General features: G+C 42.1%; 2 protein-coding genes across 8 annotated transcripts in view; one reads left to right on the top strand and one right to left on the bottom strand.

Annotated features, from left to right (window-relative positions):
- The window catches only part of AFF3 (AF4/FMR2 family member 3), a 331,214-nt gene extending 319,459 nt beyond the window's left edge, over positions 1 to 11,755 (top strand). For all 6 annotated transcript variants that reach the window (XM_015277796.4, XM_015277795.4, XM_015277794.4 and 3 more), the window contains 2 exons: positions 75 to 289; positions 1,584 to 11,755. In XM_015277796.4, coding sequence (XP_015133282.1) covers positions 75 to 289; positions 1,584 to 1,705 — 337 coding nt within the window. In that variant the 3' untranslated portion in view covers positions 1,706 to 11,755. The remainder of the gene's footprint in view (positions 1 to 74; positions 290 to 1,583) is intronic.
- The window catches only part of LOC107051965 (proline-rich protein 36-like), a 55,818-nt gene that overhangs the window by 27,149 nt on the left and 14,104 nt on the right, over positions 1 to 14,565 (bottom strand). The window contains exon 3 of one of the 2 annotated variants that reach the window (XM_046901164.1): positions 3,653 to 3,916. The exons of the other annotated variant lie outside the window; for it this stretch is intronic. Coding sequence (XP_046757120.1) covers positions 3,653 to 3,916 — 264 coding nt within the window. Of the gene's footprint in view, positions 1 to 3,652; positions 3,917 to 14,565 lie in introns of those variants that run through there. 2 annotated transcript variants of the gene reach the window in all.

Genomic DNA, 14,565 nt, shown 5'->3' with positions numbered 1-14,565 from the left:
GCTGTATGTTCTGATACTTTCATGGTTTTAAACCAAACACTCTTTTAAGCAGTGGTGTTAACATCTAATTTCAGGAGCACAGGAACTCCATCACCCATGTCCCCTAGCCCTTCTCCAGTCAGTTCTGTAGGATCCCAGGGGAGCACAGGGCCCCCTTCCTCATCTCCTATAATCAGCATCCCCCAGCGCATCCATCAGATGGCCGCCAACCACGTCAGCATCACCAACAGCATCCTGCACAGCTATGACTACTGGGAGATGGCTGACAACCTGGCCAAGGAAAATAGAGGTGAGTGATTCAAGGCAATGGGCTACTCTATAAGAACATCACATGTTTTGATCAGAAAAAAAAATGCTGTGACAGGAACCTTGTTGGCAGAGTAGAGCTGCAGAGGTTATTTTCTTCTTCAGTCTTTTCCTAGTCTGTCCCAAATTTACCCAAAAAATGCAATTTTGCTAGCTGTCTCACTTAGAAGCATCTTTATATCACTAATTTTTTCTGTACATTGCTGGTGACAGAAAGATCACAGGTCACAGACGTATCTGCAGGTGGTATTCACTGCCATTTGTGTCATTCTTGAGAGAGGTTTGAGAGGGGGCAAGGCAGACTTCTGTTCCCAGAGTCATGGAGCTGGACAAGATGCTTTTAGCCAGACCATGCCACAAGTCAGGAGCACACTTCATTTCTGCAGAAGAAATGAGAACTCGTCCAACCTCCACCCCCAAGGAGAGACAGATGGGAACAAGGCACCCTCATTTCCTCTTCAGGGTGAAATTTTCCCAGTTAAATTGGTTTCACTGTACTTAAGGCAGGGACGTGGTCAGGATTCAAATCAAAATTAGGACACTTAAGTGTAGGTGTTGGTTAGCTGTTGAGTTAATCTCTCATTACAGTGGATGGAACTTTGTTCAATACAGACAGCAGAGTTCAGAGGGCTGCTCAGTTCACCTTGAAGATGACACCGGGATCCAATTCAGTTGCCTAACCATAGCTACCAAATGCCCTTTGAGGTGTCCTTTCCTGTACTGCTGCTCCAGAAGTCTCCTGTATGTCCTGTGTTAGGTCAGCTATGTATGTATCAACGGCCTGAGGATATCTCAAATGGACATTATATGCCTCTAAGGATGTAACTGAATTAAATACCTATTGACTAGTTAGGCAGATTACTCTTTAGATTGGGATGATCATGTTGTATGTGCCTCTTTTTGTCTACCGAGGTAGTTTAGATATCTAGTGTATGTACAGATAGACACTTGTGTATAGGCTTTTAGATTTACTGGTCCTTAATCTCAAAATAAATCTTGCCCAGCATCTGTTTGTTTTATCAAGACTCAATGGAAATTAATGAAAGGCAAAGCTGAAGAACTCACAGTTTTGTTCTTTCAAAAGAAAATTGTTGTGTATCAGCCTGTAACATCATGAACCACGGGGCTTTAAAATTAATCTCACTAGCACTAAACTTTCATTCCCATGAAATGTTCAGCTTGACTCAATTTGCAAGAGAATAAAACCTATTAAAGGGTGACAAATAGCAAATACAGCTTCACTCTTCTGATGCCGAAATCTTTTTCTTTTCCTGTAGAATTTTTTAACGACTTGGATGCATTGATGGGACCTATCACCTTGCACAGCAGTATGGAGCATTTAGTTCAGTACACTCAACAAGGACTTCACTGGGTGCGGAATAGCACTCACTTGTCATAATGACTGTGTGCCATTCACATGGACTATATAACCTTCCATGGATAATTCAGTTATTCTGGACACTGTGCTACAGAAATAGTCAACCACAGCATTGATCCAAACAAAGGTGAATATTTCTTCAATGTTGAGAAGATGTTTTCTGAGACTAGATATGTATCTGTGCATATGTACAATATACAATGATTTCTCTTCAGAATAAATTGTTCTGTGCCACTCTCCAGAAAATTTTCGTACACTAGAAAGACTAGAAAGAACTGATCTGAATGCACAAATCATACCCTTTCTATTCATGTGCTGAAAAAATCAGAAACCAAAATCTCGTGGGGTGATTGATTGAACCAAGTGCAATAAGCACAGATCCCTATTCAGGAAAGCTCTCAATAGACTCTTACCTTTTAAGCTTGTACTGAAATCCCATTTGCTTCAGTAGAGCTTAAGCACATATACAAGGGTTTTCCTGAACTGAATGAATGAGGGCAAATCTCAGCAACAGAGAACTTAACTGCAAGCGTGGACGCTTCACAGAAGTTCCAATATTTATGTTCCATCTCCCTGTAACTCCCCAGCTGGGGCACACAGAGGAGTTGCGTAGTATGCATTAAGATGGAGAAAGACAGCATTCCTTCAGTGTGTGATAAGTTTTGACAGATGGCTTGCATTTCTTTATCTCCTGTCTTTTTAAATCACTTGACCTCTTCTTCGGCTCCACACCAACAATATAACCTACAATAAGAGGCAAAAAGCCTGAAAGCAGATACGCTGATTGCATGAACTTTAAAGGAGATGGTGGGAAACTGCATTCTGTTACCAACAGTAAACAGATAAATGACAAAAAAAAAATGGCTAACTGCAATCCACTCACTAAAGAAAATGTGTTAATTTCAGCTACAGACAGACAGACAGATATCCATAACACCTGTTGGCTTTGCATGGGAAGGCTTCATCTTACAGATTTTGATTTTCATATCTTTTTCACCTAGCAGAAGCTTGCAGCATATTCTTCTAGGCTGTATGGGAACACTACATGCAATTTCCTTTATCTGGGAAGCAGAGTTTTCTGCTCATCAGGCTAAGAACTGTTTCCTATCATAATCCTCTCACTCTTCATGCATAATCCTCAACCAGGCTTTAATGTTTCTTGATTTGTGGGATGTTTTCCATTCCTGTTGACAGGCTGTGTTTTTCGTGCCAGAAGAATTAATCCCACAATGATTGGAGTTTAATTTGGGTCAGCTGAGGTCAAGGCCAGTTCATACCAACTGTGTTTGCCCTTAGCGCATTTGTGTTCATTTTCACTGGTTTTGACACATTTATTTTTCTTCTTCTGTATTGGAAATATAATTTTTTGCTTGCTTTGCAATCAGATTTGTAGCCCTTACTCAAGTCAGCAGCTCTGATGACTTCAATAGACTGTTCTTATCCAAGTCACTGACTGACCCTTTGATTGTTGTTTTCTAATTTAATTCACAAATATTTTAAGGAAGTGTGAGTACAAAAATCTCTTTCAGTAGACGATGCAAGTAGAAATAACCACTGATATTGAGGGTTGATGGATTGGTCCTTGCTGCCTTTTTTTTCCTCACTGATTTTGAAGAGATGCATTTAAAAAAGAAAAGATACCAAACAAAGTAGCATGTTTTCTCAGTAAAACATCTCTGGAAGCAAAGGCTGTATTACCCTGTGTTCAAGAACAGGCTGGACAGCATGCAGAGCTCCAATACTGGCATATTTTTTTTTATCTAGGCTGCTTACAATAGGTCTGGCTATTGCTCAGACTCAGAGCATCGCCCTGTTCTTTGACACAGCTCAGCAGGGTAACTATGTAAGGACTGCTCATCTCCAGGCCATCCCAAGCCAATCTTATGTGCCGACTGGTGCTTGGATCCTTCCTCCCCAAGAGAACTCCTAAGATCAGGCTGTGGTAACCTCTTAACACAGACCTGAGTATTACAGCATGGCTGGCTTTAAGAGTGAACATGGGCCTGCCTTTAAATGATAAAATGCACATCCTCCAAGTCCTTTGTCACTCTTAATTCCAGCTGTTAACCACCTCAGCAGGAACACAAGTTGTTTGGTCCCAAGTATCACAGAGAACATGGTTAGTGCCTTTCTGTTTATTACTTGCCTGATCTCCAGCGGTGGGCGTCTACCATGATGTACCAGACCAGTAGCAGTGGATTCTGTCAGCTGCTTCAACATCATATGAAGGTACTGTGGAATTTCCAATAGAATTGGAGTCACTAATTGGATTTTCAATTAGTGAAACTCCAATTAGATTTGCTTCTGTTTTCTTTGATGGTGCCTATGATGTTTATCTTCAGATAATTTGGGGGTTTGGGAGCCCTTATTGCTATTTAATGTTGAGAAATTTTAGATGTGACATAAATTACTTGCCTTAAATGGAGTTTAGTTTTATTGCACATGTGGCATTTGAGTTTCAAGTATGGAACTTTGAAGCATGTTTATTTTACTAGGATCGGGATATATTTCTTAATCACAATGAACTCTTTGTATGGATGTAATATGTCAAGCAGCTTCAAAGAAATGCAAGAATTATGCTGTCCTGTTGTAACGTTTCCAAGCACTAAGGATTTCTTGCAGATGATTGTCATTTCTTGTACACTGTTCTCACATTGAATGATTCCAGCCAAAATACCCATTGCTTCTTTGGAAAAACACACTGGCTTTTAGGTTGTGTGCTGGCATCATCTGTGTGGCCTGATGAGCACACTGAGCCTTAACCTCGGGTGGCATGAAGGGATGAAATAGCAGCCATTTAAACCAACTAGTCATATACATGGATTAGAGTTTTTGGCCTTCTTTCCACTGGGTTTCTCACAGCTGTACAGCTTTTTTGGTGAAGTTATTTACAATACTCTTCTGTGCAGACTTTTTGCTGCACAATAGTTGCAGCAGTTTAGATGGCTGGAGCTGAATGTGACGTGGTGACAACAAATACTTCATTTTATCTTCTGAGGGCCTGAACTGGAGAGGTGCGCGTGGCCTTTAGGTCTGGTCCAGTTAAGTATATGCTCCACATTAAGAATGAGAGCAGTTTCAGATATTCCACCATGACTCAAAGGTACTTTCTTTGTTCCAGATGGGACCAGTAGATACCATCCTTCTTTGGGGTTCAGTGAAAGATGCTTACTCGCTTTAGACTGCTGTAAAAGCCCATGAACATGAAGGTTTCTTTGCACTCTGACAATGTGTAGGTTCATCTGGTGCAAGCAAAACATCAACCTGTACGAATCCAGAAGAATTATACTTTGGAGGGAGAGGTTTGCTTACAGGCAGGCTTCTGAATAAGTGAAGGCTGATAAAGCAATGGGAATACATTCAAATGAACCATGTAGTGAAGGTGGATGCAGGAAATGCAGAGCAGCATACAGGATCCTCAAAGACAGCAAGATAGTACAGACCCTTGACCTTAATCGTTTATAGTATTCCACAGTGGCATGAATGACAGATAAGAAGGACACATGCAGAAGTCCAGGTGTGGCTAAAAGCCAAGCACAGCCCTGCCATCACATGGCAGGATTACCCAGCTCATTTGCCTATTTCTTTTAGCCAAATATCACAGGGCTCCAAAGGAAGATGCTTCAGTGAACAGAAGACCTTAGGTAAAGGAGGTTAAGAAGATCAAGCCCTAAGTGTAGATACAAACACATATGTATATACTGTAAATCTAAATAGTAATAAAAGTCACTCAGCATGAAGGATATTACTAGTGCCTACCATTGATCATCAACTGCTCATCACTGAACAGCCATATCACCTCAGAACTGCAGTAACTGTTATCAAAATAATTTGTGCAGCTAATTAATTTATAAGCAATGCACCTTTGGGACTGTGTCATCGTATCTCTTTTGTAATACAAACGTTCGACCATTTTTCACGGCTACTGATTCAAATCTACATCACTGAAATGTCAGGATATCTTTTTTTCCCTAGATGAGGACATACACTTAGACCTGGCTAATCTGTGCTTAGTTTATCTACCCAAGAGACTTCAGTAGTCACCAGCCTTAATGCATGTACAGTATATACTATTCACTGACTTAGTTGTAGGTTTTAATCCAAATGAAATTGGAATTTGCAAAATGACTTGGATTAATGGCATCTGTCTCGGATACCCTGCAGATGTGACATTAAATGATTCATGATTTTAAGCAGGAAAGGTTGAATTTTATGTAAATAGCAGTGGATGAATTCCAGGAATTTTTACAAGATTTTTTCAAATGAAAAGATTGTCAAAGCAATATGTTGTGGGTTTGTTTGTTTTTTTTTTTTTTCCAACTGTCCTAAATTCTGTGGAGGGTCATGAGTTCTTGGTCAAAACTATATTAAGAACATCTCCTTCTGCAATATGCTTTGCCTTTACATAATCCGCTTAATGCTTAGTATGTCAAAAAGAAATGTTTCTTTTTCACAACGAGAGCAATGTTTCCCTTCCTCCCTCCAGGGAGAATCCTCAAACTAAAGAATAAAAATCACTTGGCACAATGGAAATACAAACAATGCCTGAAGAATATGAACTTGTTAAGATAACCGTAGAGGCTTGGCTGGCACAGACCTAACATGCCTCTCATTTTGATATCTTTCTGTTAGCATTTACATCACATATTTGAACTCATTGTATTTGAAACTAGAGAAGTAGTCTGATTTTCCTATCTTAAAAAGGCCCCATAGGTCTGATCAGTATCATAATTGTAATTGTTACGTTAGCTTGTGCGCTGCGCACCAAAGGCTGGGAAGGCATGTAACTGTAGATAAATTTGTCAGAACTCATTTAGAAAAGCATTTGGATGATCTTATGTCTATTCTGTCTAGAAAAACAGAGAGCAATGTTTCTCACCCAATATTGTTACATGAAAAATTGCCTACTATAATGTCTCCCATAAAACTGCCATTTGCCCTCCATAACGCCAAGGTTCCATATCTAGCACTACCAGTTGCCATGCTGTAAATTGTTCTTAAGGTTAATCAACAAACTGGGAAAGTTACTGCGGGCCCTGTTTGCCCTCAGCTCACTAAAGCTACAGAGAGGAAAAAACACTGAGATTTGGAGCATCCAAGGCTCTATCCGTTTCTAAAGACTATGGCCTCCCTCACTGAGATGTAGCTGGATATTTCTGAAGTCATCCCTTGCCTCTGCTTGCTGTCTGGCTCCTTTGCTTTTGGAAGTCTTCAAGTATGAATGCTCTTTCAGGGTTGTCTTCTTCTTTGGCAGCCCAAGCTCCCTTTCCACCTGGGTGCTGGAGCACGAAGCAAGTAACCCATGGGACGCACAGAGGGTCCTGCTTTTCTCCACAAAACCAGCAGCAATACAGCAAGGCTTCCTCTCTTCTTTTCTGCGTAGCTTGAGTCCCAGCCTCATCCATGCTAACCACAAAGGACTCTAGTGGGTCCAAGGGAATGCCCAAAAAGAAAGAATAGTGGGGATTTTCTCTGTCCCAAGGCACTTTTGGGGAGCGAATATAGAGAACAGCATGGATCATAAGACACTTAAGTCTCCTCTTTCTTATGCATATTAACACCGGCAAACTTTAACACTTACCTGTCTTGTAGGACTTTATGAGAATTAATTCATGTGTACAAGTCACGACGCGTTCTCAGAAGAAAAGTGGTGTTAAAGAGCTGTGGAAAAAACCTGATAGGCACAGTGGATGAATTTCACCCCCTAGCCCAGAGCCACAAGACCCTCAAATGCTTTAAATGTCATTTAAGCTCTCAATGTAAGTGCCATAGTACATAAAACTAGTGCTTAGCACCGAGGGGAGTCACAACCTAGGTGAAATCGCCATTCCCAGAGCATCTGTAACTTCGAGCCTGGCAGCAAGCAAGAATCACAAGAGTGATTCTGGGACAAACAGTGGAGGCTAACAAAGAGGTGGGAGCCATGCTAAGAATTCCGTATATTTTTATTTATTTATTAAATGTTAGTAAGCCACTTTGTCTTTCTATGAAAGAAGTTTGCCTCCCCAGTCTTGCCAAGAGTGTTTCTCCTAACAGCCTCGGGAACATCCAACTTATTTGTTATTCCAAATCCATCTTCAAATGAATCCAGGCGGATACCTTCTTTCAGAACAGTGCACTGCAGAAGACTAGTCACTTAACAACAACAAAATATCTGCGTCCATTTGCAATACCAGTTACTGATCTGGGAAGTCAGATACATTTGGGAGCACAGTGTTCAGGGAACTACTTTCCTAAATCATGCCATCATTAGCCGGTATCACAGGGTGAAATTCCCTGCTCTCTTCTGATACATTACATCTGGAACAACTGCAGAGCACTTCGCCAAGGACTGAATGCCAGTCAGAACAAATTGTTTCTACTGCTCTTCACGTTATTCAGGCAATGCCAAAAAACCCTTCCTCACTTAGCACTACTTACCCTTCTGTTCTCCATTTAGGAGTCTTATATACGGAACCTTCACTCTATCCACAGACAGCGAAAGAGGCATTTACTGTGCGAACATGCTCAACATAGACAAGTACCAAAGTATAGGCTCTTCTTAAGTCTTTTTTTCTATGCATGAAAATATTGGAATTTTAAAAGGATATTTTCAACTGCACTTGATACTTTGGGCCCTGCCCTCACCCATGACAAGTCCATCTTCCATTTGCTCACGCAAAATGCTTCCATCTTTCCCCAGGAAACCACACATAGCTAATTAGCCATCATCAGTACACTAATTCATCTTATGCCTTTTTTCAGCCTTTCATTTTACCTCCCTGGTCACAGTCTGCTCTTCTTGCAGCTTTCCCAAGTTCTCATCTTCTTCCCCTAACCGAGCAGTACTCACAGGAGTATCTCACACATCACATGGAGGACAGCTCAGAGCTGCTCCAAGTAGATCAGCACCTTTCTGCTTTCCTGTTGCTACCCCACCAGTGGGACCAGTGCCCACCTCCTCCTCCCTGTTAGTCCTAGCAAGAAACCAGTTCTCCCCTGAGGAAGAGACAGTAAGCACTGGTGACTCCATGCATAACTTCTGACCAGCTTTTCTTCTCTGGATGACAAGGTGGATGAGAAAGACCACCCATCGGGAGACTCAAAGCCCTTACTGCTGATGACTCAACTAGCGAGCAGCACAGCTGGAGGAGTTAAAGCAGTGCCAACACAGCCAGCAGCCTTTGGTTCAGGTGTTACTGATTTGCTTGAATGAGTATTGCCACTTGGTGGACCTGCAGTAGAACCAGCAGGAACTGGCAGCCTCACACCTGTGCAAGGACCTTCACGGTGTCACAGAGGCTGTACAATCAGCTTTGTAGTGATTCACTGGGGTTAAGTACCAAGAGAAGGTGGGACAGAAGAGTAAAAAAAAAAAGGCCTGATTTTAACACAGAAGTTGAGATTCACCTCACCCTATACTGAAAGTCTAAGCAAGATGAATCACACCTTACAAGCACTTGTTTCTGTCATCTGGCTCCAGAGATGAGTTCAGATACCATGAAAATACAAACCTGACCCCAGGCTCAAGACTGCACTTGTTGCTACTGAGAGTGCCTGCTGAAAGTAGTAAAATACCACAAGGTGCAGTGAGGCAGGACATGGCTGACATTGCTTTGGGAGGGAGCAGAGAAGCAGAAAATATGTAGGAGGTCAAGAGTTATCTATGAGATATTTAGAGTGTGTGTTTTGGACTTGGACCATCCCTAGCCCACTCTCTAATTCATTAGGCCCAAATCCAAAGAAGTAAGTAGTTCCTCAAGGACTGAACGTGCATCTTTCTTCTACTAAGACTGCTGAAGTACCTAGAAAATGTATTTTACAGTTTAGTAAACATTTAAAGGCAGTTTTTTGTATGTTGCCTGAGAGCACAGTTGTCTTTCATTAAATAGAAGGTGTTTCCATAGATGGTCAACAAGATCTGACCAGCTGTGACCCCACAAGAGGCCAGTATTACTCTTCTAATGGAAAGTCAACAAATTCTGCAAAAGAACTCAGGCAGCATTGCAGTTCTATCCACAACAAACAGCATGAAGGCAACACAAGGCCACCTAAGGCTTGTGGCCTGCCCACGCACTGCCAGTCTTGTAGCAGCTCCTGCTGGAGACAAGGCAGGAGAGTTGAGAGGTGCCAAAGATCCTCTCCATGTTGGCCAAGGCCAACACTTGGTATTGGCAAACTCATATCTTCTTGTGCAGGGCCTCTTCAGATGGAGATAAAAACAAGTGTAACAAAATATGGCCGTACAAACTTTGACACTTTGCTAACAACGGCTCCCTACCTTCCTGTGTGCATTATTAATCAAAACCTGGACTGTAGCAATGCTTGCTGACCAAGGCCCTGTTGCAGTGGGCGCTCTACACAGAGTGACCCACAGACCTTCTTCCAAATTGCTGCTGTCATACAGAAGCTAAAACCAAACCACGCTGCAAGTGGGCAAGGAAAAACAAACAGGAGGGGAAGAGAGTACAGGCCTCTGAAATAACAGGATGTTTAAATTTGTCACTACTTACCCAATCAGTAGCATTAATCACAGTAATCACAGTTCCCATTTCCTATGCTGAGTGTAGCACCAACAGTTGACAAGGCAACACGGCAGTCCCAGTGCAAGGTCCAGGTGCTGACTGTCCTCTTGGTCAGCATGCTGAAAGTGCATGCAGCCTACAGGGGGTAGTGGAAGTTCTCAGCCCCTTTTCACACATTTGTCCAGATGAGGTAGTCCACTTGTCCAGATGAGGTACTCAAGAGTTAGACAGTGACCAATGGTTTTGCATTTGTTCATATTTCATATTTTATTTATAGCCACAAATGTTGGCAGTTTTTTTTTTTTTTTTTCTAAAATCATTCAAGTCAGCATGGTTTATTTGCATCTCATAAAACGTTGCTTACGTTTCTCTCAAAGAGTGTTTTGTCTGAGGCTTCACTGACCCAGCCAAAGCTACAGCGGTTTATATTTCCAATGAGAGAAATCCTGCAACACTCCCCTACAGAGCGGGCAATAGCGTTTACACCGGTTAATAAACAGAGTATTCTGTACAGTAATTTATGCTGTAAGATATGTACATACATCACTGTAGCAGTCACAAATGCTTTTAAACCGCCTTATTTATTAGACCAGTTAGCATTTCCCCCTTTGCTCCAGAATACTTTAAATTATTTTTCTCTTTTCCATTAGGCAATTTTTTAGTTACTGCATTTTTGACCCTATTATTGAAAAAAGAAAGCATTTACGGTAAATAGGTCCCTAAAATTTAAGTAGAAATAGCAGATTCACTGCCCGTCCAACTAATATAGCTCTGATTATGATTAAAAATAAATATCATATATTCTTAACTGTGTATTATAGTATGTGCCACAAATCATATTCCACTTATGATCAATACAAACAAGAGCTTTAGTAACTTTCACCTATTTCATTCTTCCATTCTGAGACAAAAACATAATAAACCTCTTGATCTAAAATGTTCCCCAGGAGAGCTCCAGTCTTATTCCTCCCTCAGGCAACACTCACATCGGCTTTGGTGGGAGCTTTACGTAGGTAAAAGTACAACATAAGGACATTACAAAACAAATACATCACCTATGAGCAGCACTTGTCCTCGGTAGTCCTTCCTTTTCTTTCCTTAGCAAGAAATATAGGATAAATACTACATCTGCAACACTCTTGTCTCACTCCTTCCGTTCTGCTGTACAAGTTAGAATTAAGATTCAGGAACAATGTATTTGTTCCATTCACTCAAGCAAAATGGAAATCTTACGGGGATCAGTTCCAAGCCAAACTAGAAAATACAAGAAAATTTTTACTTTTGTTTGTCTTCACGTTAAATTTTGTTACACTACCAAACAGGTTCAGGCGTACAAAGGCAATGAAATTACTGATGACTTGTTTTACTGTTTGGAGATTTTGCTATGTCCGCAGTTCATACACAACTCATGTAGCACAGTTTCTGGGATGGTGAAAAATCCTACTGTAATGTAACAGAATGAGCCTTAAGGATTTGTAAGAATAAGCACTTTTATATTAAAAAGCAAATATTAATTCATCAGTAAGATTACTTTTTTAATGTGACAATAAACCATGAAATCAACATCCTTCTGTCTCAAGTATGTCTCATCTGTCTCTTTCTTAAAGCTTCTTCTGATTGAAAGATTTGCCTGTTCCTGTGGTGCGACTTTTGGGTCCCGTCACAGCTACTTGTGCTCCTGCCCCAAGCCCCACTCCATTCATAGAAGAGGTCATTGGAAACCTTGGTTTTCAGAGGAAAACAAAAAGCACATCCAATCAGACTTGATCAACAAGGCACCAGATTTAGCTGGGGTGTCCGACAGAACCAAAGACATAAAGAGAAAGGGCTCTCTGGGGAAAGAAGAGTCACTGCTATTTTTTAGTGAGGCATGGGATGAGTAAATAACCAAACCCAACCTTTCGCTGCTATTTAGGAGACAATCTCCTGTACCTTGAGACAACTGATGGCTGTGAGCAGTGCTAGGAGAACCATGACCGGTGCAGTTGTAGAGCAGCAGTTGACATCTTTGGGGCCAACATTATGACAAAACCATGAGAAATACAAGTGCCAAGTCACCCTCCACCCTGCTTCCCCCAGTTCATGGACACATTCAGTGATGACTCCTAATGCTTACAGCTTTGTCCCATATAGAATCTCTCTCTCTCAGAATTACTTATTCCAGCATGCTTGGACAAAGCCAAAATGCTGTAGTTTTAACACTACTATTTTGCACAATGGTACCTCCCAGCAGTTCTCCCTGCTTAGGTGATTTCTGGGGGAGGTGGGAAGGGAGCTGGATGTTTTCCTGTTTCTTTCTGGAGAAATCACAGCCTCTGACAGCAGAGCAGGTGTGGGCTGGATGCCTCAGGGGCAGGCCAGAGGGAATGATATTCTCTAGAATGGCTCTCTGCTTTGGTGAGTCACCACCACCCAGCAACGTGTGGTTCCAATGACCTCTAACCATCACGCACTGAAGGACACAAACTGAGAGCCTTTGCTAGCGAGGACAGGGAGCATGTTTTAGCCACAAGCTCTGGTTTACAAAATGCCACAGAACAAGCTGCCCAGAGAAGTTGAGGAGTCACTCCTGCCAGGGCAGACAGCAGGTCCAGTGCTACCTCTCCCTCTGCACACCTCAGCAGCTTGCTGGCAATCCTGTAAAACATTCCTGCAGGATTTTACTTCTGTCTTGTTCTAGAAAAACCTCTTCTTCTCAGTGTAACTCAAGGTCAGGAAAGAAGTCAGGCACCAGTGAGCTGAAGACCTGGAGGGCTCGTTATGATGATCTAGTCATACTTCCAGCAAAACACAGGCCGTAACATTTCATCAAGGGATTCCTTAATCAAAGGCTAATAACTTGATGAAGAGAAGCCTAACCTTTTATTAAGGCACCCTATCTTGATTTAAAGATGCAAAGTAATGAAGAATTTTCCACATCTCTTGGACTGCTGCTTGCTAAAAATACTGCCCCAGGGCTTCCGTTTGAATGCTATTAAAGCTAATTGCAAAGCCAAACCATTAAAAAAAAGAAAAGAGAAAAGGAAAACTCAAAACCTGAAGATGGAATACATGCATTGGAAGGGGAGGAAAGGAAGGGAGGAAGGAAGGGAGGGAGGGAGGAAGAAGGAAGGGAGGGAGGGAGGGAGGGAGGGAGGAAGGAAGGAAGGAAGGAAGGAAGGAAGGAAGGAAGGAAGGAAGGAAGGAAGGAAGGAAGGAAGGAAGGAAGGAAGGAAGGAAGGAAGGAAGGAAGGAAGGAAGGAAGGAAGGAAGGAAGGAAGGAAGGAAGGAAGGAAGGAAGGAAGGAAGGAAGGAAGGAAGGAAGGAAGGAAGGAAGGAAGGAAGGAAGGAAGGAAGGAAGGAAGGAAGGAAAAACAAATGAAAGGGAAATTTTGTATTCTGGGGGGTTTCTGGACTTAATGTGAGGAAAGTGTGCATAGCAGTAGCGTTTGCTACTCAGAATAGGCTGTGGTCTTGTTTGTTAGGCAAACCCACAGACAAAACACAAATGGGAACATTGCAAGAAGTGCTGCTGAAACGCAGATGCTGTTGTGGTGCTTTCATATTTGCGCCAAACTCATATTCACAACAATGTGACTCTTCCTTAAAGTCAGAATATAAACAAGCAGAAACCAGCTACATGTGTGGATGTTTCTTAAAATGAAACCCAGGTTGCCCAACTGTGTGGATTATTAGTTTGAAATCTCCTGTCCTATAAGGCATTCATTATAATCGGCAGAGATGTGTTGTTACAGTGCCTACTTATGCATCTCCCAACAGTGAGTTCCTACTAATTTGACTTTCTGTAGTCATTTTTCAAACACCAGCACTACAAATCAGAAGCTAAGGTTTTGTATATCACAAACTCTGACTTGACAGTGCATGTACCTACATGTAGTGTAAAACAGTTGACAGTATAGTCCTACAGACACAGATATTCTTTCCTTCCTCCCTCCCTCCCTCCCTCCCTTCCTTCCTTCCTTCCTTCCTTCCTTCCTTCCTTCCTTCCTTCCTTCCTTCCTCCCCCCACTCCCCCCCCCCCCCTCTTCCCTTCCCTTCCCTTCCCTTCCCTTCCCTTCCCATCCCTTCCCTTCCCTTCCCTTCCCTTCCCTTCCCTTCCCTTCCCTTCCCTTCCCTTCCCTTCCCTTCCCTTCCCTTCCCTTCCCTTCCCTTCCCTTCCCTTCCCTTCCCTTCCCTTCCCTTCCCTTCCCTTCCTTTCTCTTCCCTTCTCTTATCCCTAAACCTACCCAGAAAGGTATTTCTCAGTCCCACAGTGCTGCATACAGCTTATGATTTACAAGTCCCACCAGGTAAAGCAGAGAGAACACCAAGCAAAACGAGTATACTTTATTGGAAAAGCAGCTGGGGAAAGGGTGTATATCCTTGAAAAAGTACCTT

This window comes from Gallus gallus, chromosome 1, assembly GCF_016699485.2.
Source record: "Gallus gallus isolate bGalGal1 chromosome 1, bGalGal1.mat.broiler.GRCg7b, whole genome shotgun sequence".
In the NCBI taxonomy this organism is placed as follows: domain Eukaryota; kingdom Metazoa; phylum Chordata; class Aves; order Galliformes; family Phasianidae; genus Gallus; species Gallus gallus.
The sequence above is the reverse complement of the archived record's forward strand: the minus strand, read 5'-3'. Positions and strand labels throughout refer to the sequence as shown.